This window comes from Fopius arisanus, unplaced genomic scaffold (genome assembly GCF_000806365.1).
Source record: "Fopius arisanus strain USDA-PBARC FA_bdor unplaced genomic scaffold, ASM80636v1 scaffold00003, whole genome shotgun sequence".
NCBI classification, from domain to species: Eukaryota; Metazoa; Arthropoda; class Insecta; order Hymenoptera; family Braconidae; genus Fopius; species Fopius arisanus.
Window position 1 is genome coordinate 2,372,189 of NW_011887742.1, and position 24,235 is coordinate 2,396,423.

Consider the following 24,235-nt stretch of genomic DNA (forward strand, 5'->3'; position numbering starts at 1 on the left):
AATTTTTTCCATTGAAATTCCACAAGATGTGATTTCCCCCTTCCGTACGTGCTACAGTCGACTAAATTTCAATTAAACAAATGAAAAACAAAAAGCATTCGTACAGCAGAAAATAAAATTCACCCCGTCGACTTAATGGACACCCCAGCATTGTAATAAAAACTTGGTTAATAAAAAAAAACATCCCAGCATTGCGTGTTGCGCCCTCCCTCTCTTGGGGTGCAGTACTACGATGCCGCAGGGGTCACTCAAACCCCCAGAACTGAGCCTCTACTTTAGTCAGTCCTCTTTGGCGGAAAGCAAAGAGGATTCGGCGGGGTGAATTTTATTTTCTGCGGCATAAATGCTTTTTGTCTTTTATTTATTTAACTGATATTTAATCGACTGTAGAACGAGCGGAAGAGGAAAGCCACATCTTGTGGAACTTTAAATGAAAAAAATTATTCTGAAAATTCAAAATTACAACTGTTTTCCCGCCGGCGGGGAATTTCAAGGGTGGGGGAAGTGCACAGAAAAAGGCGCGTGTCAGACAAAGCGAGCAATTGCACATTTCGCTCTAAACAAAATGGCTGACATGGAGCAACGCAGTAAAGAAAGTTCAGTTGTGAGTCAAAAAGAAACAATGGTTAAACAGGAAAAAAGAGATAATGTATTTACGAATGGAGGTAAAGGCTCTGGGGATGATGCGGACAGTGTTGAGGAAATGCCACTGGACATTGGAGAACATTATTTGGTCCGAAGATCTGACGACTCCTGGCGTAAGTTCGTTTCGATTATTATCGTACGCCGACTGCCAAACGATTCGTCACAGCGATTACGAGATCGGGTATTTTCGACGATCCGAATTAACATTTGAATCAACCACACTAGGAGAATAATTGTTTCTGCATAATATGCATTTATTTAACAGAAAAATACATGTTTCGAGTATTCACATTTGTTGACACGGTTTTTTTATTTAATCAGGAGATTTTCAGGTGATTGTCATCAGATTTTAATTTTCTGTCATTGCCACATTACCTCATATTTCAGATCCAGCTGAGATTATTCAGACACGATTTAATGATGGAGAAGGACATTACGAGTATTATGTTCACTATGAGGGGTACAACAGGAGACTAGACGAGTGGGTACCGAGGGATAGAATTATGTCCAGCAGATTTGACATGTCTGACACGAGCTGGAAGACAAGTGAAAATGCTCCAGCTGGTGATCTCCTGGCTGATTCCTCAGACAGAAAAATCACAAGGAATCAAAAAAGAAGGCACGATGAAATCAATCACATTCAGAAGGTAAGGATTCATTCTCTCTTACACAAGAATTTATTTCAATTATTTAATTATTATCGATGTGAAAAAAACAAATTTTTCCCCCGTTCATAGACTTATGCAGAAATGGATCCAACAACAGCTGCTCTGGAGAAGGAACACGAAGCAATAACTAAAGTAAAATACATCGATAAAATTCAAATTGGTACGTGGGGAAGTAATGACTACACGAAGATAAATTTTTCGAGAGAATTTTTCCATTTTCATTGACTAGTTCTAGTTAAATAAATGAGGCTCACTATTTCAAAAGTTTATCCGCAGGACGATACGAAATCGACACGTGGTACTTCAGTCCTTACCCCGAGGAATATGGAAAACAGCCGAAACTGTGGATCTGTGAATATTGCCTGAAGTACATGAGATTGGAGAAAACTTATCGATATCACATGGTAGATTCCTCGAATTAAATGATCAAAAAAAAATCCCATGCACTTTTAATCTGAAATCATTTTCAATTTTCAGAGTGAATGCACTCACAGACAACCGGTAGGAAAAGAAATATATAGGAAGGGTACATTGAGTATTTGGGAAGTGGATGGAAGAGAGCACAAGATATACTGTCAAAATTTGTGCCTCCTTGCCAAGCTATTTCTAGACCACAAAACTCTGTACTTCGATGTGGAGCCATTTTTATTTTACATTCTCTGTGAAGTTGACAAACATGGAGCACATCTCGTTGGATATTTTTCCAAGGAAAAAGAATCCCCAGATGGCAATAATGTTGCCTGCATCCTCACGTTGCCACCGTTTCAACGACAGGGGTACGGAAAATTACTCATTGCTTTCAGTTATGAATTGAGTAGGATTGAACAGGCTGTGGGAAGCCCGGAAAAACCACTCAGCGATCTGGGGAAACTCTCGTACAGGAGTTACTGGAGCTGGATTCTTCTGGAGATTCTCAGGGATTTCAGGGGAACACTCAGCATCAAAGATTTAAGGTATTTTTTAATTTCCTGCTATTCATGTCCTGACAATAAAAAATGGAATAATAACCAGAAATCTATCAATTGCCATTTATCCTTAAACCTTTCAGCCAAATGACTTCCATCTCCCAGACCGATATAATATCGACTCTACAGAGTATGAACATGGTGAAATACTGGAAGGGACAGCACGTTATATGTGTGACTCCAAAATTGGTGGAGGAGCACATAAAAAGTAGTCAATACAAGAGACCACGTCTTGCAGTGGACAGTGCAGCTCTCCGATGGGGTGCACCACCTCGTAAAAATGTGAAACCGGGAAAAAAATGATAAATCCTGTTAAAGCCAGAGGTGCATAACAAATTCACAAAATCAAGTCAGACTAATTACGATTGTTTCGCTTAATGTAATCGTGCTAGTTCTCCCTTGCGTCGATGAAGGCTAAACTCCAGATATTCGTGGCTTCTGACAAATCACCAGTGTGAAGATAAAATCAATTATCCTACATTGATCAGATTTACATTATCCAATTAATAAATCATGATCATTGCCAACAATGTCGTAAAACACAAGTGAAGAATAAAAACGAAATAAACCTCATAGGGATGAAATAAACTAAGTAATTCCAGTGTTGAGATAAGGAATGAATAAAAATGATTCTTCTCGTTGAATAAAAGTATTTCATCCACAGAAAATTGTGTCACAAGAATTCAAACCTTAATATATCCATCAAAGACCAGCTCCGAGTTTAATCGGAGTAGCCTGACGAATATCGATTATTTTTCACTTTTCAGGATCTCAGAATAAGTGAATATTTTTTAATCGATTTTTGTCGGCAACCAACAATACGTTGAACGATGGCGCCAAAGGAACCGCAATCATATCTTTTCCTCGGAAAACGAAGGTAAAGCATTCTGTAAAAAAAAAAGACAAATTTCCGTTGTCCAATGAGAAAATCCGACGCAACCGATAGTAGCCGAGTAGCAACAGCCCCTCGACCAATCCCGTGACAGAACGACAAAGGGAAACAGAACAAGAGCACTCTTTCGGGCCCCTGACGAATGCTCACGAACACGGTAACACCGTCTGTTCTCCCAGTTGACAATACATTTGTGGAATCTGTTTTTCCCCAATCTCGAGTGATTTTTCATCAAACAAGTTGACCCTGTCTGCATGGATCAATCCCAATGATAGTGTCACGTGAATATCATCAAGTTAAAGCCCGGTGCATTAAAAAATAACGTCGCTGTCGAGGTGATCACAGAATCAGGATGAGTTTCCTATTGTACGTGATTTTTTTTTTCTCTCCAAATGGAGTTTTCACAATATTTTTCGTACTCGACGCCCCCGCAATCGTCTCATATCAGTGATAATTTGTTTTACGAGACAGTGGATAATGTGTCACTGGCCTCAAGTACTTTGGAGTCAGCAATTCAATCGATTGTTGAACCGGTCGTTTTGCTAATTGACAGCACCTAGACGTCCATCACCCCTCCCCTACTCTTATCAGACAATTCAGGTTCTTGACCTGTGGAAATTTTTCCTCGGGTCCAGAACTTGTGGCTTTTTTTGTTTTGACACTTACGAAATCCAAATCATTGATATTATTTCTTGCCATTTGTTAAGTGCGATATTTCATGTCTTTATACCCTCGATCACGTCATGAGGACCGATTTAGTCTCGTGTTATGAGTCACCTGTCAATGCACTTGTTCAGTATAGAATTGATTCTGAAATTCGCATGCCTTGTCTTATCTTTGTTATTGTATGGTAATGAATTGGGTTACAGTGGGAGCCGGTCTTCCAAAACATTCAAGCCAAAAAAGAATATTCCAGAGGGAACGCATCAGTATGACTTGATGAAACATGCTGCTGCTACCCTGGGATCTGGAAATTTACGACTTGCTGTGATGCTACCTGAGGGGGAAGATCTCAATGAATGGGTGGCTGTTAACAGTGAGTTTTTTATTTATTGTCAATTGATAAAAAATTATTGCAATGAAAAAATAAAGTACAGTTCAAAAGAAAATATTCCATTCGATCATATGACATATCAAGTATTTATTGAAAATGTTGAGAATTCGTACAGTAAAAAAAATACGGAGGGAATTTGGAAAGGAATTAAGAGAGTTCTTGTGAATAATTTTTAGCTGTTGACTTCTTTAATCAAATCAACATGCTGTACGGTACTATAACGGAATTCTGCACGGAGGAGAGTTGTTCGATAATGTCAGCTGGACCCAAGTATGAATATCACTGGGCAGACGGTCACACGGTGAAAAAACCGATAAAATGTTCGGCACCTAAATACATCGATTATCTGATGACTTGGGTGCAGGATCAGTTGGACGACGAAACTCTCTTTCCCTCGAAGATAGGTCAGTAATTTAAATAAATTTATTATATCTCAGATTTACAGATATTCTTCTTAAACTGCTTGACTAACTGTTGAATTTATTGCAGGAGTTCCATTCCCAAAAAACTTCCTCTCCATCGCAAAAACCATTCTCAAACGATTATTCCGAGTCTATGCACACATATATCACCAGCATTTTAGTGAGGTTGTCCAGCTGGGGGAGGAGGCACACCTCAACACATCCTTTAAACACTTCATATTCTTTGTCCAGGTATTGCCCTGTTCTCTCACATATTCTCTATTAATTGATATGTCTGTAATTTTTTTTGGAACATAATCATTTTTTTGCAGGAATTTAACTTAATTGAGAGACGAGAATTGGCACCACTCCAAGAGTTGATTGAGAAGCTAACGGCTAAGGATGCACGATGAATAAACCACTGGTAACACGAGCAAAGTTAAACATAAGGAAATTCCTCCAAAGAATCTCAATCGTTATTACTCTCTTTCGTTTCCCAAAACACTCGTAAATTGAGTGCTTAATTAATTTCATCAACAACAACATCAGATTCTCAGAATGAATAAGTTCTTCAGATTTATTGAAATTTCTCGAGTATAGACTCATGTATTAGCAGATTGCTGACAAATTTTGTAAAATAATCGCATGTCTGCATTATTTCATCGTTATTCATCTCATCCTTCAAATTCAGTTATCGAGAAGAGGAATTAAAGCTGCATATTCTTTTTGTAATTTATTGTGTTCTTTTTTTTCGCAGTATGAAATTGTGGGTTTTTATTCGAGAGCTCCGATTTTTTTTTTATTTTTCAACGTTGATTTAATTTTTTTATTATTATTTTTGTGTTGTTCAATCACTATTATTGTTAGTAGACAACTCGGAAAATTTTATTTAGATGAATAAATGCATTCGGAAGGGATTTTTGATCTTCACGTTTCTCCACGTCTTTATTATTTCGTTCATGTATACGTCATACTGATAATCAATATAATGGCCACACCATTTGATTATTACGATACAAGGTCTGTGAAACATTAAGCTACTACCATAAAGCAAGTAAAATAACTAGGATAACCGTAACAAGAATAACGAAATTATAATTAGGTATTGGGTGTGAGGATCAAAAGGAAAGAAAAGCTATATATTTTATATATAAAGCCTTTGCGCGATTTTTCTGGATACAAATTTGCCTGTAAATACCCAATCGATAAAAGAACAATTTTTTTATCAATCAGCGTAGGGGCTGCACTGGGCAAAGTGCATCCTCATTAATGTGACGTTGTAACGTGAATTTATCGCTTCGAACAAAAAAATCCATTGAAGCAAATGCTTTTAATTAAAAAATAGATGCAAGTATGATTTCCGTAACAAGTGGTAAACTAGAAAAAGTTGAGTAGGACTTTCTATTTAATCAAATTTTTTTCAAATAGAGAATGCGTTGAATTTTTTAACAGTGTGTCCTAATTCAGCACTGGAATATTCTGTTCCATCTGTACTTAAAGTGATAGAGGGGAGGGATTCGCTAATGAGTAATCTCTCTGTCCCACCAGTTAGAAAAAAAAATCATTTATATGGGTCTCATGAAGCTTCGACAACTGACTAAATGAATCAGTAATCACTGACGGATAGGATGGATTGTAAATTTCATAACCGAGTGGGGAAGATCTGCACACATTAAGAGATTATTTGTTGCTATCTGCGCCCCCACAGAACCCCGTACAATCGAGCTCATTAAGCTTTTTAGACTGCAGTTACAACTCTGTTGCGAGAGCATGCTTGTCTCATGATATATAATATTAAGTTCATAAGTGACAATGTGCTTCATTCATACCGCGAATTAATCCTGATTGAAGGATGAAATATTGTAGCGAAGAGGTAAACACTAACAGGTGGAATTTTCGATGAATACACCCTCCGCAATAACTCAACCATTATCTAAATCTACTTTACCTCTGCGCTATGAATTGTAATACGAAGTGTAAACAAGTGAGAAAAACCCCCCGGGGTGTTTTGGAAGAAAAATCCCGCTTTGAATCGTTTTCGCGTCATTTCAATTTACCTCATGTCGATAGTTTGTTTGATGTATTTTTTTTGTTACTTCGAGAATAAGAAATTGATAGTTTTGTATCATCAACGGTCGTTACTGATAATGCCTGTGCAGTGTAAATAGTATTAATCCCTTGGAAATAAATGAAATTGCAATATGAATAATTTCTTGTTATTTATGAAAACATCTTGTTTAACTTGTGTATTTCTTGAGTTGAACGCATTTTTAATCAATTATTTCGATGTCGAAGTTTTATTTTTATATCACATCCTTGGGTCTTTTCATAATGATAAACTTTGAAATGACTTCATGATCGCATAAGACGAGAGTCAGCAAAATTATATCAATATTTACACGAAAACTTGCACCGCGTGGTTCTTATAATCGAATTGCATACGTCTCATTGCATTTCGTAATCCCATGGTATTCACATATTAAGAATAATCCTGTTTGTCTCAATGAGAAGCCATAGACGTCATATTCATCGAAGAATCTGCATGAAACTGTGGAAAGTATGTGAGTCGAGGTACCGCATTTCTTGAATTACGCGGGTTAAAAAATACAAAAATCTACCATAACAATCTAGAGCCGTTTCTCAAGTGGATAATTCCTTGCGGAAATCGCACCTGAAGATGAGATTAATTCGCGAATTATAAACCTCAATTATAAAGATAGCACTGAAGCCGGATAAATGTTTTTCACTGGTGTGAATGCCCGAGTGACACGTGAATTAATTCTTCAACTTCTTAAAGACTAATTCAGTTGCTGGAGAAGTTGCATCGCGTGCAGAGAACTGCATTGTAAAGATCTTGGCACGTCCAATGAATAAATAAAATATCGATGATGTGAGGACATTGGGATGAATTTTCTAAAAAATCTTGTGTGTGTTGTGAGTAACAGAGAGTGGCTGCAGTAGAAATAAATAATCATTCTGCGGATCAGTCTACCTGGATTTATTGGCTTAGAAGAACGCGCGTGCCCACGTGTTGAAGAAATAAAATGGTGAGTTTTGCCTCAACAAGTTATTTATAAATTTATTTTTTTTAATATCTTTTTTTTCTTCCACTCTCGATTGAAATTCGTATGGTTAAATTCATAATGTGTTTGAAGAATCATGTCGACTCGAGTTTTAAATCAACTTTGGAACTCTTTCAGTCGACTGTGAATATTGACCGCATGTTTAATCATCAGAACACGAATAATTCACAGGATCTATCGAACAAGTTGGAAATATGTTTGTATTCCCCGAGTGACAACTCTCCAAATTATGTGAATAATTAATTCAATATTATATTGAACGTCGGAATGATTTGCGAGTCAACAACTTCTTTGCATTCGAGACGAATGAATAAAACATGCAAATACTGGGTCTTCAGTTTTTTACCAATCGATATGCGTCAATAAAATCATAATGCATTGTTAAAAATTTTCAATTTGAATTTAGTATTAGGGCCTTGGAAATATTTACATCATCAACATCATTGGCTCGGATTTTTCAGTGAAATTAAAAATTCCACGGGTATTTTTTCTCGATTTGAATTAGCGGGAAATCCATCCAAAATTTTTTAGAAGTATAACTTCGCTGACATAATGAGAGATGTACCACATGCGAAAATTTTCTCACGTCCATTCGATAATTCCTTGCATAATCCTCGGAGTCATCTCCGACGAAAGATAAATAGCGCGTGAATTCTTTCGTCCCCTCGTCAGACTAAATTGCACAATATTTTTAATGCATGCTTAGTCTGCTCTTCACTTGAATAAGTTATCGTCAATTACATGCACATTTTTTGTGGGATCTCTCACGGAGTCGAACTAAAAGCATCGGTGAGATTTTTCAGCACCTACACAGAGACAGGGCCCGATGGTTTCGGGCCCTAGGCCAAAGAGGTCTAAGTGGTCCCCACCATGTCCAAGTATTTCGAGCTGGAATCCATTGTCACTCCTTCAAGTATCCACTGCGTCTCCACTCGGACTTTAGTGTCGACCGGTTCCCATTGCCACTCATTACTCCAACTTCTTCCCAATATTATTTTTTGAGCCGTTAAACGCGGTCTTTTTATATATTTTTCTTTTTCACCCATCGCTTCTTTCGTTGTACTATCGCAAACTGGTTTAACTGATACGCTCCAACTCATTTTTCTCCACTTTTTTTTTCATTCAATTTAAAACTAGTTTTCCAGGAATTTTCTAAAAACGTGTAGTTGACATTGCAACATGTGAAAACGCGGCGAACGTAATTCTCTTGTAATTCAGTGAACGAGTGACAAAGTGAGATAATTCGTTTATCCCAAATATCAATCAATTTTCAAATAATTCATCCATTCATTTATCTCCTGAACTATAAATTATTGGAAAAATTATCAAAAAACTTTTTTTGCCGGAAATTCCAGTCTCAAATCGTTAATCCAGAAAAATAGAAAATTCAACTCATCACATGTTTCATGTATTTCACCTGAGAATAAATTCCGGTGAAATTAGCGTTTAAATCCGTGTCTCCATCCTGGAGAGGGAAGTGAAGTCTCCAAAAATCATAAAGAATGTGAATGTGGGAATGAGGTCAGATATAATCGTTCCGGTGAAGAGATAAATTGGAGAATCCAGTGGACGATGGCTTTGGAGCTGTCATTTCTGGTGGTACTTTGTAGCGAAATGCGCTTGAGCAATTACGGGGTGAGCTAATTTCCTTTCACGTGTCCTCGAAGTAATGAATAAATAATACCATCTCTTCCATAGAGCCCGCGAATGCAACACGAATAGTTTTTTCATTCCCTCGTCCGAAGACGGAAGGAATAATTCCTAATCGCTCCAATCCCTCATTTTTTGTCAGAATATAATCTGTAATCATTTATGATACATATTTTCCTCGAGGACATTACCATATATATCACACCGGACATGACCGATGTATCACCGATGTAAAGGTCTTCTGCAGATGTGACTTCACAGTCGAGTCGTTGATTCGACTCTCGATTAAATTATCGGCTCAATTGGTTTTTATTGGGGCAATTATCTGTTTGTTACAGGAGGTGCTGAACGCCATAATCAAACGATTAATAAGAGTCTTGTTATTTTTACTGAGCTGTCTCATGATACCTCTCCTCAGACTGAGGGCATTGAGGAAGCAGAGGAGATGTCCTCCCATTGGGAACAAGATATTGTACATGTCGGCTACAGAATTGGCCGCGAAAATCCGGAAACGAGAGGTACGAGGCACTTCCCCGGTGCTTTCGTATTCTCATCTTTTCTATTCTGCACTCAATTCAAAATTTTCATTCAACTAGACTGGAACGTTCGTTCCATTTTTCTTTCATGCACTATCTAGAATATTTTTCTATTTACATTTTTTACATAAATATTTACATAATGATATAAATATTTGATTACGTATGAATTTTTATTAATTCGTGGGTGAAATTAGTTAGCCTGCGAGGAAGTCGTCCTGGCGTACATCCAACGATGTCGGGACGTGGACCCAGTGCTGAATGCCATCGTCGAAGATCGATTCGATGAAGCCCTGGAGGAGGCACGATCGATCGACGTATTCCTTAAATCCAGTGATAAACCCGAGGAGACATTAAAGAACGAGACTCCACTGCTCGGAGTACCAATTACAGTCAAAGAGAGTATTTCCCTCGCAGGTCAGACTTTCTATTTCCAAAATTACCCTAATTGAATTTTAATGCGAGGAAAAGTCGATGATTATCATAATTTCATGTGATTCGAATATTAATAGCCAATCTAAAAAAAAATTTTATTGATAAATCACGTACGGAATTCTCATAGAATTCAAATACAATTTCCAGAGCGTTCTAATAGGAATTGACGTAATTTTTTGAGGAAGTGAATTTTTTTAATGATGAATAGAAAAAAATGCAAGAATGGAATAATGAAAAAATGAAATAAAGACACCAGGGACTCGAGGAGTTCTGATCTTTGTTCAAATAACCCACAAGGCGATATGTTTACTGAGTATATTGTTCAGGAATGAGTCATGCCGCCGGACGACGAACGAAAGATCGAGTACTTGCACTCAATGATTCTGACGCAGTGAGACGTGCTAAAAAAGCAGGTGCCATACCATTACTTGTCAGTAATACACCGGAGATGTGTATGTGCTGGGAGACATTCAATAACGTGACTGGCACAACCTGGAATCCTTACGATACCAATCGAACACCCGGTGGCTCTTCGGGTGGAGAAGTACGTGATACGCATCAGCTAATGACTCAATTTTTTCAGTTTGACTTTCGAAAATTTTCTCCGACATTCTAAATTTCGGGGAGTCATCGAAATACATTATTTAACGTTTGGATAATTTTAATCTGTGAAGGCAGCACTCGTATCCTCAGCTGCATCAATCCTGAGCATCGCCTCGGACATCGGCGGATCTGTCCGTCTACCCGCGATGTTCTGCGGCATTTTTGGTCACAAACCTACACCAGGTGTTTATTTCTTCAAATGGAATTGTCGGGATTATTATTTTTGCTGTGAATTATTCGAGATTTCCAATATTTATATTTGGGTTTTTCGATATAGAGTGGATTGGGGCGGATGGACATATGCCGGACTGCGATGACCCCGCGTGGCCGGCATTTTTCACCATGGGACCGATGGTCAGGTACTCCGAGGACCTGAATCTCTTCCTCAAGGTGTTGACGCGCTCGAGTGATGCTGTCGCACGCCTCAATGAAGAGGTAATTTTTCTCCAATACCGTTGGGAGTTGGAATTAATGATTGAAAGTAACAGGTGCAGTTGTCAAGCATAAAATACTACTACATGGAGGAAATTGGGTCTTCTGCGGTGGGCAGTATTGATGGAGAAATTATTCGTGGAATGCGAGAATTTTTTAAACACCTGGAGACTGTGCAGGGAGTCAAGGTGCAACAGGTAAGTATTCCATCATCTGAAAAAAAATTGAAATGGTCCTCTGATCCTTGCGATATTTATTTCAGATTGAAATACCGGAAATGACGTATGCGTTCGAGGCATCAGCCTCAATGCTGGTTCAATTGGACGGAGTGGACACGATCTTCAAAAAGGGGGCAAACCCTCGAGTAAGTCCACCATTAATTTGAAAAATAATCCGATTATTCCTCAATTAATTTATCTAGGAATGGAGGAGTGTCTTCATGGAGTTCCTGAGGTACATCACTTTCATGTCCCCGCACACATTCCCCAATCTAGTCTATGGGGTGTTGAAGAAAGTGGGAAACGCTTTACCCAGGAGTCACACCAAGTGGTACGAGAAGAAAAATGATCTCATAAAAAAACGCCTTCAAGTAAGATGCATTTTCAAAGGATTTCTAGTCAATTTAATGGTACTTGAAGCATAGTGAGCGCATAATTTTGTGTTAAACAGGAGATCCTCGGGGACGATGGAGTTTTAATCTTTCCATCTTTCACGTCTGCCGCTCATTATCCTTACGAAATTTACCATAAAATCTGTGACACAACGTACATGATGATTTTTAATTCCATCGGACTACCCGTCACACAATGCCCAATGGGTCTGAATAGGAAGGGCCTGCCCATAGGACTCCAGGTTATCTTCATTTAACAATTCCTTAAAGGATTTACCTCATTTACTGAAAGATTTCGTCTTTGTACACCTTTTATCTCGTTTAGGTCGTCGGCAATGCTGGAAGAGATAATTTAACAATAGCTGTTGCTCGTGAAGTCGAGAGAGCTTTTGGAGGCTGGCAGGAGCCCCCAAGCACTGAAGTAGTTGTTTAATTAAAAAAAATCACTGACGAACAAGATTAATTCTCAAAGATCGAGTGGATGACCCCAAACGTTCGAGCCTCAAATACCCAATAACAAAAAAAAATAGAAATAAATTGTAAAACTAATTTGTAAATAAGAAGATGGAATAATTTAATATTGAATATATTTCGAAGTATCATTGAAATGTAGTTACATGCCCCGGGATACCGTATAAATATCTTACTGTTACGATATTCACTGTTGCACAGCGAAACCTGAATCATGTTCAATAAATATCTACTCAATAATTCTCTCAGGCTGTCTAGAATAATGAAAAAAAAAATCTATTCACTTTCTTCACACATGCATAGAAGACAAATTAAAAAAAGCCCAACGTCTTCCTAAATCACTGTGTGAGTAACTACAGTGGAACACTGTTTCCTCATATCAATCGAATTTTTCTACTCATGATATACAGCACGTGTATAAATTTTCACTTTTTACGATCACCAGGATTTGTGTACGGTTTACCACCGTGTCGTTCCCATTCCCGGTTGAACTCGTGCTCGAGTATTTCTGCACCTCGTTTTCTGGTTAAACCAGTCTCGTCGAGGCTCAGCTCACACATTTGCATGTCATCGATTCCTAAAACACAATTTCATTCATTTTAATCCCAGATTGAGTTCAATCAATCGATTTATAAATTATAAATGCCGAAAAAGAATAAATTAACTGATGAATTGGATAAAATGTCTGTACCGGCTGTGAGGAGTATCGGGGGTTTATCCGGATGCAATTCCATCTGTCTCGCTACATATTGTCCATCGAAATGTGCATACCACCACCCGCGTTTGCCAATTGTACTAGGATTTTCAGGTTGAGGGGCCACACCAGGACGCACAAAAGGAATGCGAAAGAATCTCTGCGATGATTCGACGATTTGTTGCTTCAGGGGATTGCGGGGAGATTTAGCTGCTGCAATCGATCAATTTTTTTACGATAAATTTTTACATCAGGACAGAACAATAATTCTATTTCTAATATCAAAAGATCTCGGCGAATAAGTAAGTAAAATACCTGCTTCCATAATCGATTTCGGGGCTCTCTCGTTTTCGTACATGGTCGTCCTCCTTCGATTTCTTGCCTTCCAGGCGTGATACACCTTCAGTCTGCGATGAAATTCATGTCGACAAGCCTGAAGCAGAAATGATTGTTATCTCCCCGTGCACGAGGTTTTCACAGGGGTTTAAAAAAATCACCTCAAGTAGCTCGATATCGCACGATGTATTGATAGCATCGCGTAATTCAGAATATTTCCATTTCGACAAGTCGTATTTCTTGTTCGTCGTCAGTGCCTGATGATTTCGCACTTGCTCTGACCTGTACGACACCCAATAAATAGAAATATCAATAGAGTCGATGCAACACTGACTAATAACAATTTATAAAAAATAAATGATCAATAGTGATTAATTCTACTCGAAGAATCATGCATTGCTTTCTCCAAAGCGTTAATTATGTATACAATGACGGTGAATTTAGCCCAAGTGAGATTAATGGATCAGAAAGATTACATGATAGCTTCTACCGATCATAATTAAGATAATGCACTCTCAATCCAAACCCCGAAGTCAATTAATGAAGCGTTATTCTGCAGAATGGTTAGGGAGATAAATTAGTGGATTAACTAAAGTGCGATTAAACCTGAAAATCTAATCCACAATCTATCTTAATTCAATCATGCAAATGCAAACACCCGGTAACATTTTTATACCTGATGAGCCTGTTGTTGTTTGTTGTGGAAACCCGCGAGTCTGAGCCACTGTGTAATTACAATAAAATTTCGATAGTGAATTTTGAGATTTTTATCTTTGTACAAATGCTCGGTAATGCCGATAAAATTCATGTGCACGATTAATTATAACGCCTCAAAATATTCGCGTCACAATTTAAAATATCAGTGATATGACGTGAATATTTTGACACGAAATTCAATTAATAATTGATCGAGACAATTAAGATAAAATACCTCCGAGGAAGAGGGGGTGAGTCCTCGACCTGTCCATTTGACTCCTGGGCGAGTCGAACCGCCAAATCATGATCCCTGCGCTCTTGTTCGAGTACCTCCCGATATCGGCTCTCCTCGATGGCCTCGGTCTCCAATTCCGCCTGACAATTGCATCATTAATAGAAAAAATAAATAAATAAATTCCCCTTCGATATTCACCTGCAGAGCCAAAGCAGTCTTCTTGTCCTCTTCCTCCTGCCGTCTTCTGTTCTCCTCCTCGGCCTTCCTCCTGGCCTCGATCTCGATTTTTCTTCTCCTGTTCTCCTCCTCCTCCTTTCTCTTCAACACCTCCTCCTCCTTCCTCCTCTTCTCCGTCTCGATTTCCTGCTGGAGCTTGCTCAATCGCTCCTGCTCCTCCTCAATCTTTTGCTGCTTGACCATGTCCTGGAGTGCCGCCATCATCTGATTGACACCATTCCCCAGTTTCGTACACTCCGCGTCAATCTCCACACCCTTGATCCTCTCATTCCTCCGAATTCTTTCGATACCTGCGTCAATCTCCACTTGCAGTCCCTGAATATCCCTCAGACTCTTGTCCCTCATTTTTCTCAACTGATTACAAATCTCCTCCATCCTCCCAAGCTGACTCTTCAAATTCCTCATTTTAACAATTCCCTTGATCCTCGCCTGGTGCTGCTTCTTCGCCAGGTACATCCTCACCGTCTTCTGAATAACGATGAGATGACTGCGTCGATAAATAATTTTGTTCTTCAATTTGATCACCGAAAGCGCACAGAATTGCAGTTTATTCCACCTCGATCTCACCAGCCATTTCTTCACATTAGCCACGAGCTTCTGCAGATTGTCAGGGTCCGACTTCATGATCCTATCGAACTCCGCAAACTTGCCGGGCTTAAAAAATACTCGAGTGATACCGAACTTGAAATCCCTTTTGCTCAATTTGAGACTGTGGAGAAGAGCCTCGCAGAAAAATCGGGGATCGAGTCGTGCGAGTTCGGGTGGCAAATACGACTTGTACATGTTATAGAGCTCCTGAAAGGGAACTCTGCTTGGATATCCGTTCTCCATGAGCTGAAGAACAGACGTCATCCCCGAGCAGCGAAGCTGACCCAAAATACTCCCCCCATCGAACTGATGATCCACCATTTCATTATTCGGTTTGATGCATCGAATGAAATTTGTCCCATTGCTCTTGAGTTTGTCCATGAGCTCACCGAGCTGCGTCTTGAACTTGCTGCCGACGCTGATGAATGTCAATTTGCCCTTCTGAGTCGGGAGCTTAGCGAACTGCGTCCGCAGGAAGTGATTTCCGCTCTCCTGAATGAGTCCTTCAAGAGACGCGTGCAGAGCATCATTATTCTTCTCGATAAACTGATTCGTTTGATAGCAAACACCACCGGCATAATGCCTGATGACGAATCCCTCGTCGTCCCTGAGTTCTCTGTGTGCCTTGAGCTTCGAAGTCCTCGGCAAGGTGATCCTGAAGTGGCCGGACCACGTCCGGTGGACCTCACTCGTAAAATGGGCGAAACTGTGTGTCGGCAATTTGGACTCTTCATCGAGAAGACTGAATATTCCGTTTGTCCTCGCCTCAATTAGATCAATGCAGTCCTGATTGTCAGCATACGATATCTTGGGTACGTTGAGCGACTCCTTGGCGTAGAGATCCTGCTCGTACTTGAGGATCCTCTCGTTGAAGAACTGCTGGAGTTTCTCGTTGCAGTAGTTTATGCAGAACTGCTCGAAGCTGTTGACTTTGAAGTACTCGAAGCCGGCGATGTCCAAGACACCGATGTAGTAACTGGATGCCTTGAAGGGGATGCTCTGATTGATTCGTGCCACGATGTGATCGAACAATTTGCTGTAGATAGCTTTGGCCAGGGCGTCCCGAGCATTGCTCGCTTCATACACCTTCAGGGGTACCATGATGACGGTGCCCTTTATCCCACCGCGACTTGTCTGCATGACTTTCGAGATCAGTGACTGTCGCAACTCCTCTGGATTGACCCCCAGGAGTCTAGCCGTGATCGTCACAGCTTTCTCCGAACGCCCGGATATCCTCGATCCCCCCTTTGTGTCCTCCGGATTATCCTCGAACGCGATGTTCCCGAGGTGGAGGACTGCTGCGACCATCGTGTAAATCTCCATCTTCTCCGCGGGAGTCAAACCCAAACGTGTGAACGCCTGGTCTACTGCATTGAAACCCTCGACATCGTCCAGGATGGGATCTGCCAGACAGCCCTTGGACGTGTGATCACTCGTCTTCTGGCTATCGTTGAGCTTCTTCTCGGATGACGAATTGCAGAAGTACTGGGTGCAGCCGTTCCTGAGGTATTGAAAATCATCGGGTTTTGTGATGCACAGCTTGGCACGGAGATCTGGTGGTGCACCAGCGCACATCATGTAGAAGACGTGGTAATTCCTCTCGTCAGGGCTCTGCAAGCACACCCTCGATTTCTCCAGGAGGTAGTGCGAGATGTACCCACCGACGACTTGGCATTTATTGTCGAAGTGGACTTCCATGAATTTTCCGAAGCGAGAGCTGTTGTTGTTGCGTTTTGTCTTGGCATTACCGAATGCCTCGAGGACGGGATTGGCGTCGAGAATTTTTTGCTCGATCGGACCGGCCATTGAGCCCCACAAATCGCACAGGTATCGCAACAGGTACTTGGTGGACTCAGTCTTTCCGGCTCCAGATTCCCCGGAGACGATGATACTCTGCGATTGCTTAAATACTTTCATATCGCGAAACGATTTGTCTGCGATGGCGAATACGTGCGGTGGCGTCTCCCCCAGGGATTTTCCTTGGTACGATTTTATCATTTTCGGGGAATAAAGATCCTTCACGGGACAGTAAGGATTCACCGCTATCAGAATATTCGCGACGTAGCTCTGGAAGTGAAATTAATCCCTGACATTTTTTTGTTATGGAAATAAAATTTTTGTCAATCAATGAATAACGATTCGGTGATGCTTACGTATATGCGATCTTTAAAGTACCGAGTGCGGATGTTGTTGAGGAGGGTTGCCTCGTTCAAGTACATCAGCGCACAATTGTCCTCGACATCTTTGGTATACTCTCCAGCTGGGTACACTTCGTCGAGAGGACACGTGCGCTGCTGAAATTTTGGATCTAGTGGAACGATCAGGGCATCACCGTCCACCATATCCGTGAATTTACCGATAATAAAACCCTCCGTCGCATCTCGCACCCACACCTGCTGATTGTCCATTGTGATATCCTCTGCAATTGAAGAAATATTTATGGGATTCTAATTTTTCTCCATCAAATTCCAATCTGTACTATTAATTATTTATTTTTGCCATCATTAATGCTGAAGGCGCGAAAAATTCGAAGAGCTGTGGATCATGAGCAAATATTTCCGCCGCAGGTGATACCTTGACCCTCACAAGTCTTATAACTTCTCGAAGATGAAAATGAATGCTCGGGCATCATCGTAAACCTCATCGATTCAAAAGTACTACCTCTGGGGCTTCTCCGTCGATATCCCCGTCTGCATAACAGACTTCCCCGGAGAAATTTCAGATTTAATGTTCAAAGCCCATGATATTCGTCATTCACACATTCTACTAACGAACCTCGTCGTTCAACATACGTTAACATCATCCACATGGCATATTCAAGTTTTTACCTTCCACTTTCGTTACGTGCGCCAAATCTACCCACCGGAACTGATTACGAAACCAGACGACAATTACTAACAAAACATTTTCACTCTGTCACGTAATTCCCTTTACATCAACATCTCCTTCTCCATATCATTCGATTATTTATGTTAACTGACTAGTCACAAGGTCATGAGGTTTTAAAAACTGTAAAAAATATCCACATATTTTTCACTGTTTCTCATTTTTTTATGTGGCGCAGAATTTTTTTTTTTGAGTCCAACAATTAAGGAGAACAATGAGCCATTTTTTTTTTTTCGCTGTCTAAAGAAAATAATTCCATGGACTAAACGTTTTCTCTTTCCCTGGAGATCTGATGCAATGCATTCAGCAATCTCAACAAAGACGTGTGTTGAACTTTTGATATTACAAAGAGGCGCAGAGAAAGACTAGAGCCTAACAGTAAGAAGAATACCGCACGTTTGTGTGTCAACTTCCTTAAACTTTTCATTTTTATCTCATTTCCTCGTCTCCATCTCGCTGCATCCCTCAATATTCCCAGTAACGGTTAATTCCAGTACTGTACAGAACAGCTGCATCAGGGAATTGAATTAAAAAAAAAAAAGAAAAAGCCGAGAGCTCCTACGATACCAGAGCATTTTATTATCTCCCCCGGGGCAAAGAGTTTCTTCAGTTTCCCAAGTCTTGGGCTTATAATTATATTTTTCATCCAGCAACAGTTAAACAATTATCTTGTAAAAAAAATTAATGTATTTACTCGTAAAAATTCGAGCAGACCAAATTTTTCTGCATTCTGTTAACTCTAAAAATAAACCTCTCATTTCCGATAATGAGTTTGTCCTTCCGACCGGAAGTGCAGGGGTTTCACAACGGATATGTTTTAGAATCAGAAAGGGAATTGAAGTGAAATTGTCGTGTCCAGGTGGAAACAGGAACAGGTGAATAGCACGTCAAAGTGTTGGAGACACGCACTGATAATCATATTCACTCCTCATTAATAGATTCTTCGATGAATTACTGAATTCTCTGCAGAATCCCGTGGATTCTGCAACCCCTTTCAATTTTATTATAATAATTAGGGATTAGGAAATGAGAGTTTTCCAAGAGAAGCGGATTTTTCAGCGATATTCATAGAAATGGAAGCGGCTCCGTGGGTTTTGGTTTCAATTCGTTAGTCAGCGAGAAAGTAAGAGGGCTCTCTGCTTTTTTTTTTCTTTCATCTTTTTTTTTTTTTCATTTTACCCCACCTGGTCACGGCCACTGAACCCGGGACTGGCTGTTACCGTGTTCGTTGGTGTTCATCATGCTAGCCACCACACATACCACATGAGTATCAGGTACACAAGTGCCCATCGATTACGTACGTAAATTACATCGAGGGCTGACGTATTCTCTGGTACATACAATGACATTGTTACCTCTGCCCCCATCGAATAAAAAACATGCACAAAATAAATTCAGGGGTGAACGAGAATAAACCACTTTAAATGTTTTATTGTCCTTTAAAAAAAAATTATACAAATATTGGGGTGAATTTAGCTGCTGCTTGAGAGGATCGAGAGGACAATGCCCTGTCCTGGGGAAATTGTCCGTAAGAGGATGCAACATGTCTTGCGGAAAATCACAGGTGGAAGATGAGAGCATGGGGAAAAATATCTGTCGCTTGAAAAACCATAAATCTGCTATCAGACTGCCGATCACCACTGAAATTACCTCCAGCCGGTGGCTCCAGTTCAATGAACTCGTCTTAATTAGCATAATAAATTCAAAAGTAAATATTATTTTCACCACAATTACTCTCAATTACTCTCGATTTGGCTCAGCATTATCAACTGGACCATCAGCCTCTCCGGACTCGGATCGAAAATTTTTCTGTTATCATTAATTAATTCGAGAAAAGAATAAGAGATGCAACATTGAGGCATCAAGAACCGGCAACACTGATCTATATTCCTTTCACTTCTCTATGAATCCTCTCCAGAGGTTGCGATGTTGCCGCACGATGTTCAATATTATTTTTATTATCAATCAAAAAAGGTGGAAGAATGAGGAAAAAATTGCAATCAAGTTGTAGCAATTGGAATATTTTTATTACGTGCGATGGATTGTTGATAATTTCTGGAGAAAATGAATATTTGCTATCAGGTACTGTCTCAAAATTGCACCACCTTAATATCCAGTGATTGAATCACCCTAATTACAGACTTCGCACATGTGCGTTCATGTGTGAAGTATCCTATGATTATGCAACCGCGATATATCATTCAATTGTCGAGTGGTAAAACCAGTTAATCGTGCGTTTTTTTTTTTTATTTAGTGTAGACTGATGACATATATGATTTGACAGATGGGGCTCATTGCGCGTATGATAGTATCATACCAATGCCCTCGGAGCAATCATGAGGTATTATTAATTGGTGTAATCTTCCCCCCGTGATCTTGACCGCTGTTTTAATGCAATGACTGCAGTGCAAAAGGTCGCGTGTAGGACGATGGATCGTAGGTAATTCAAATCATTGGAGAATTGAGTTGATTTTTCCGGCAGGGAGAGAAATTATTGAAAAAAATCTAGTGCCCGCGAGAGTACTCCATATGCGTGCTGAGATTTTATCTCAGTTTATGCGATAACGCGGATTTTTACTCTATTAAATATCTATAAAGTCATTTTAGTTTTATATTTCAGAGAGATTGGAGAGATCTCGGGCATTTTGTTGGCTCATGGATATTTATTTAGCGTTTATTGGAGCTTTCGGAGAATTATTAAATGGTTCTGTTAGGATTAAATTTTCAGTTGATTCTTCGTAATGAGAATGAAAGTGTGTAATTTCTGTTTTTGATTGGCCGGTGAAAGTCGGTTTAGATGATGGAGGATCGCTTTTCTCATTAAATTGTTTTTCACTATTAACCGTCTCGAACGAATGCATCGAGAAATTAATCCCCGTGGGATCGCAAGGTGCGACATGTTAACGCATGATGATTTTCAGATGGATCTGCGATTTTTATACGATAAAAAAAATTATAGTCTATCAAATTTATTAATATCGAACAATTATCAAGTTGAGTCTCTTCACGGCTATTTTTAGAGATGGAAATAAAAATAATTGGTGCGGGGAACAAACGGCGGGGGAAACCAGAAATGTGGAAGCCACAGTGGAACCGATATTTCGTTAATTTAAATTCTAAAGTTACAGCTAAAAAGTAGGACTTTTCCGCTCGGTGGGCGGTACTCAACGGTATTCACTCGAAATTACTTCCAAAGCTGTTGAACATTTTCAGAATTATATGAATAATCGCCGGGAGAAAAAAAATTTTATCGAATATTGAAGATAACAACCGATTTTCCAGTTATAAAACACCAATAAATCGCCCGCAAATCGTTACTTTAAAAATTTAAGGACTTCCCAGAAAATACCCGCACTAATCTTTTCCTTCAATAGAAAGTAAATTAGTGTGATTCCGTCAAATAAATTGAGATTGAAAATTTATTTTCACTGTGAGAATTCTCGTCTTGTAAGATACTTCAATATTCGGTAAATAATCTCTACATAACTCTTTATCACACCGACGTTATCATTAGAGGGATCAACATAGATCAACGAAATACAGGTGAGGTGAGAAAATTGTATTCTCGTGTTATCGGGATCAGCGAATGGGCTGCCTCAAGGTAAAATTTAACATTCGATGATTCAGATATGAATTGTAGTTATTGAGGTTGACTTGTCGAGCTTCAATACCTCAATGCAGTGGGTGCTTGAATAAATGTGGGATAAATAGGTCTGTTCGATACAAGTGAAAAAAGCCTTCAATCGCTGCTAAATTAAACTCTCCATTCATTATTCACCCGGTGTATCTGTTACTGACATTTTCCACTTTAAAATTATTTTATGGACGTGCAAACGTGTATTCCCCGAAATTCTTATGAATTGTCTGACATCCTTGAGGTGACGTTTCAGTCTTCAACAGGTGTGCTACAAGCGGTTGCTTCCGTTAAATAAAATTGAAGTTTCAATGAGTCTTTATTAATCGATCGGGCGCGCACTCACCGAATTTTTCCGAATTTGTAATAAAAAAATCTATGGGGAATTGGTAATAAAATTTTTTGGGAATTACTTACCCGATTTATGGAATTATTCGGGAATAGTACACACCGAACTACACGAGCTGCGCGAAGTTCCGCGGTGGACTGTTATATGGGACCTCTTGTTCGATAGGATTCGGATAGGATCGTGTCCCATCGGGAATTCTGGCGAGGTCTGATTATTGTGGAAATCCAGGAAGTTTCTACTGTATCAGCTCCTGCTGGGAATTGTCTGCTAGTGAAAATCACCAGAGTGTGCAGACGCAGCACAAGATGGAGCTGAATACCGCGCACATAATTTTGAATATTCGCGCCAATGGATGACGCCGCGCCTGATTTTCCTTTTTTCAAAATTCAATTTTTTATTTCAGCGTTTATTGAGCCAGAAAATGAGAGCGCCGATCTTATTGGTCAATTTTTGAAAAAACCTGATATTTCCACCTGAAAAATATTACTAAAGACGTAAATATTTTATGCTCGAGTGGACAATTTAATTTCTACCTGCAATTTGATGGAAAAATAAATGACCTGTGAATCGCTCCTCCGATCCGTTAAAAAAATTGAGAATTGAGTGTCTGAGGCAGGTCGTCTCAGGTGAAAGGCTTTGTCATTTGGTTGGAATGTTTCGTCAAAATAAATGGGCTGTTTTATTTTCAAGTGGCTCGTCCTCCAAAACAATTCCGTCAATTTCCGTTGTCAATGTTGTTGCAAAATAAGGAAATGTTGTTGCAATACTTGAAGGACTGACTGGAGAAATAATCGGAGTCCGGGTTTCCTGTACCACTAGTATTTCACAACAAGCTAAATCTTTCCCAAGGAGTTACTTGAGACAATGATAAAATCCTATTCCTCTAATGATTGCTCCATTGTCGAGTTTATTATCGTAATTATTATGAAGGAAAGAAGCGCAAAAACTTCATCCGAGTCCAGCGGACTCACAAGGGGAAAGTAATCACTCGAGTACGATCTCTCCACACTGAGAAAAATTTATACAATAAAAATATAATAAATAAAAATAAATCAGAAGACTCATTCTATCCTGAAAGCCACAGCGTACACTTTACAATAAATTCTCTGCCGTCCTATTACCGCGGGAAATAATTACAATACGCTAACTAATCACTAATAACTCAATTTTCTATAAAAACGTCTTCAGACCGTCGAGTTTACTGGGATTTCGAGGAGCTCAGGCCATGATTGATTTACTAATCATCAGAACGATTATGCCGAGAGATCAGGCATAAAAGATTGTACTTGGGAATCACAAACCATTTTTAGTAATGATTTATTGAAGAAATTAGCCATTAGTCACATCAGGAAGAAAACTGCACAAGGAAAGAACTGAATTGACAGCTGCAGCCGGTTTTTCCATTCATTCATTCTCTCTATTTCATTTATCATTTTTAATTTGTAACGGGATAGGTATCATGTGTAATTTAACATAGTTACAGTTTACCGTGACAATTTACCGTGTATTTCGCTCACCGGTCGTTCGGAAAATATCCGGAGATAAGAATTTTTATAAAATTCTCAGCAATTTCAATTTCAATGAAAAAAAATAATATCTTAACAAATCAAGAAAGCATATCCTTGGAATGAAAAGGGCTTTCGGTGACGAATTACTGTATATTTTATACAACGTCTGAATCCTCCGTTAATGGTTCCGATCTTTGAGGTCTAAAATCCTCATAAAACTTTATTATTTTTGTGTGAAATAATAATCTGGCTTTATAAAAAAGTGGAATCGGTCCCTCCAATAATTTGAGATTTCACTTTAACCGATCGCTCTATTATTAGCCCCCGTATTTGAAGAGTTCTACCATTTCTTATCAAAGATACGACGGATTATCTTCGATGTGAAATGGATTTATACCTCACTTCACATGATACCGGATCGAAATCGTTTCCACGTGTATCAAACTTCAGTGGAATGTCTCTTTGTCTCGGAAAACAAAGATAAGCAATGCCTTTACGGAATAAAACATTTATTAAAAAATCATCTAATAATTCCCGCACAAATCCACCATTAAATTTTATAGCAGAATATTTTTTTTCAATTCACATCTCATATTTTCCATAATTCACGATGAATTCATGAATCAT

The 24,235-nt window shown here is 39.3% G+C and overlaps 4 protein-coding genes across 7 annotated transcripts; 3 read left to right on the forward strand and 1 right to left on the reverse strand.

The window, feature by feature from the left end:
* The first annotated feature begins 559 nt into the window (after window positions 1-559).
* On the forward strand, window positions 560-2,946 carry mof (males absent on the first). The gene is made up of 6 exons (XM_011311259.1): window positions 560-758; window positions 1,033-1,292; window positions 1,383-1,473; window positions 1,590-1,717; window positions 1,791-2,266; window positions 2,362-2,946. The coding sequence occupies exons 1-6, from the start codon at window positions 566-568 to the stop codon at window positions 2,579-2,581; spliced, it is 1,368 nt and encodes a 455-aa protein (XP_011309561.1). The 5' UTR covers window positions 560-565; the 3' UTR covers window positions 2,582-2,946.
* A 331-nt stretch (window positions 2,947-3,277) lies between these two features.
* Window positions 3,278-6,831, forward strand: mats (MOB kinase activator-like 1). Its single transcript, XM_011311270.1, has 5 exons — window positions 3,278-3,536; window positions 4,040-4,206; window positions 4,401-4,628; window positions 4,714-4,877; window positions 4,958-6,831. Exons 1-5 carry the CDS (start codon window positions 3,523-3,525, stop codon window positions 5,036-5,038), a joined length of 654 nt encoding a protein of 217 aa, XP_011309572.1. The 5' UTR covers window positions 3,278-3,522; the 3' UTR covers window positions 5,039-6,831.
* Window positions 6,832-7,045: 214 nt separating this feature from the next.
* LOC105270402 (fatty-acid amide hydrolase 2) lies at window positions 7,046-12,685 on the forward strand. 2 transcript variants are annotated; one of them, XM_011311309.1, is made up of 11 exons: window positions 7,046-7,672; window positions 9,697-9,876; window positions 10,092-10,311; window positions 10,656-10,873; window positions 11,004-11,115; window positions 11,210-11,367; window positions 11,421-11,561; window positions 11,627-11,728; window positions 11,786-11,953; window positions 12,034-12,216; window positions 12,300-12,685. In XM_011311309.1, the coding sequence occupies exons 1-11, from the start codon at window positions 7,670-7,672 to the stop codon at window positions 12,405-12,407; spliced, it is 1,593 nt and encodes a 530-aa protein (XP_011309611.1). In that variant the 5' UTR covers window positions 7,046-7,669; the 3' UTR covers window positions 12,408-12,685. The 2 variants fall into 2 exon arrangements, with proteins under 2 accessions (XP_011309611.1, XP_011309603.1); XM_011311301.1 differs by lacking the exon at window positions 7,046-7,672 and adding an exon at window positions 8,619-9,343.
* jar (Myosin heavy chain 95F jaguar) lies at window positions 12,545-22,246 on the reverse strand. 3 transcript variants are annotated; one of them, XM_011311288.1, is made up of 9 exons: window positions 22,169-22,246; window positions 17,385-17,650; window positions 14,605-17,298; window positions 14,407-14,546; window positions 14,152-14,199; window positions 13,637-13,757; window positions 13,455-13,572; window positions 13,137-13,349; window positions 12,545-13,022 (listed from the first exon to the last, which is right to left on the reverse strand). In XM_011311288.1, exons 2-9 carry the CDS (start codon window positions 17,637-17,639, stop codon window positions 12,871-12,873), a joined length of 3,741 nt encoding a protein of 1,246 aa, XP_011309590.1. In that variant the 5' UTR covers window positions 17,640-17,650; window positions 22,169-22,246; the 3' UTR covers window positions 12,545-12,870. The 3 variants fall into 3 exon arrangements, with proteins under 3 accessions (XP_011309590.1, XP_011309584.1, XP_011309598.1); XM_011311282.1 differs by having other exon boundaries at window positions 13,137-13,352; XM_011311296.1 differs by lacking the exon at window positions 14,152-14,199.
* Between the last annotated feature and the right edge of the window lie 1,989 nt (window positions 22,247-24,235).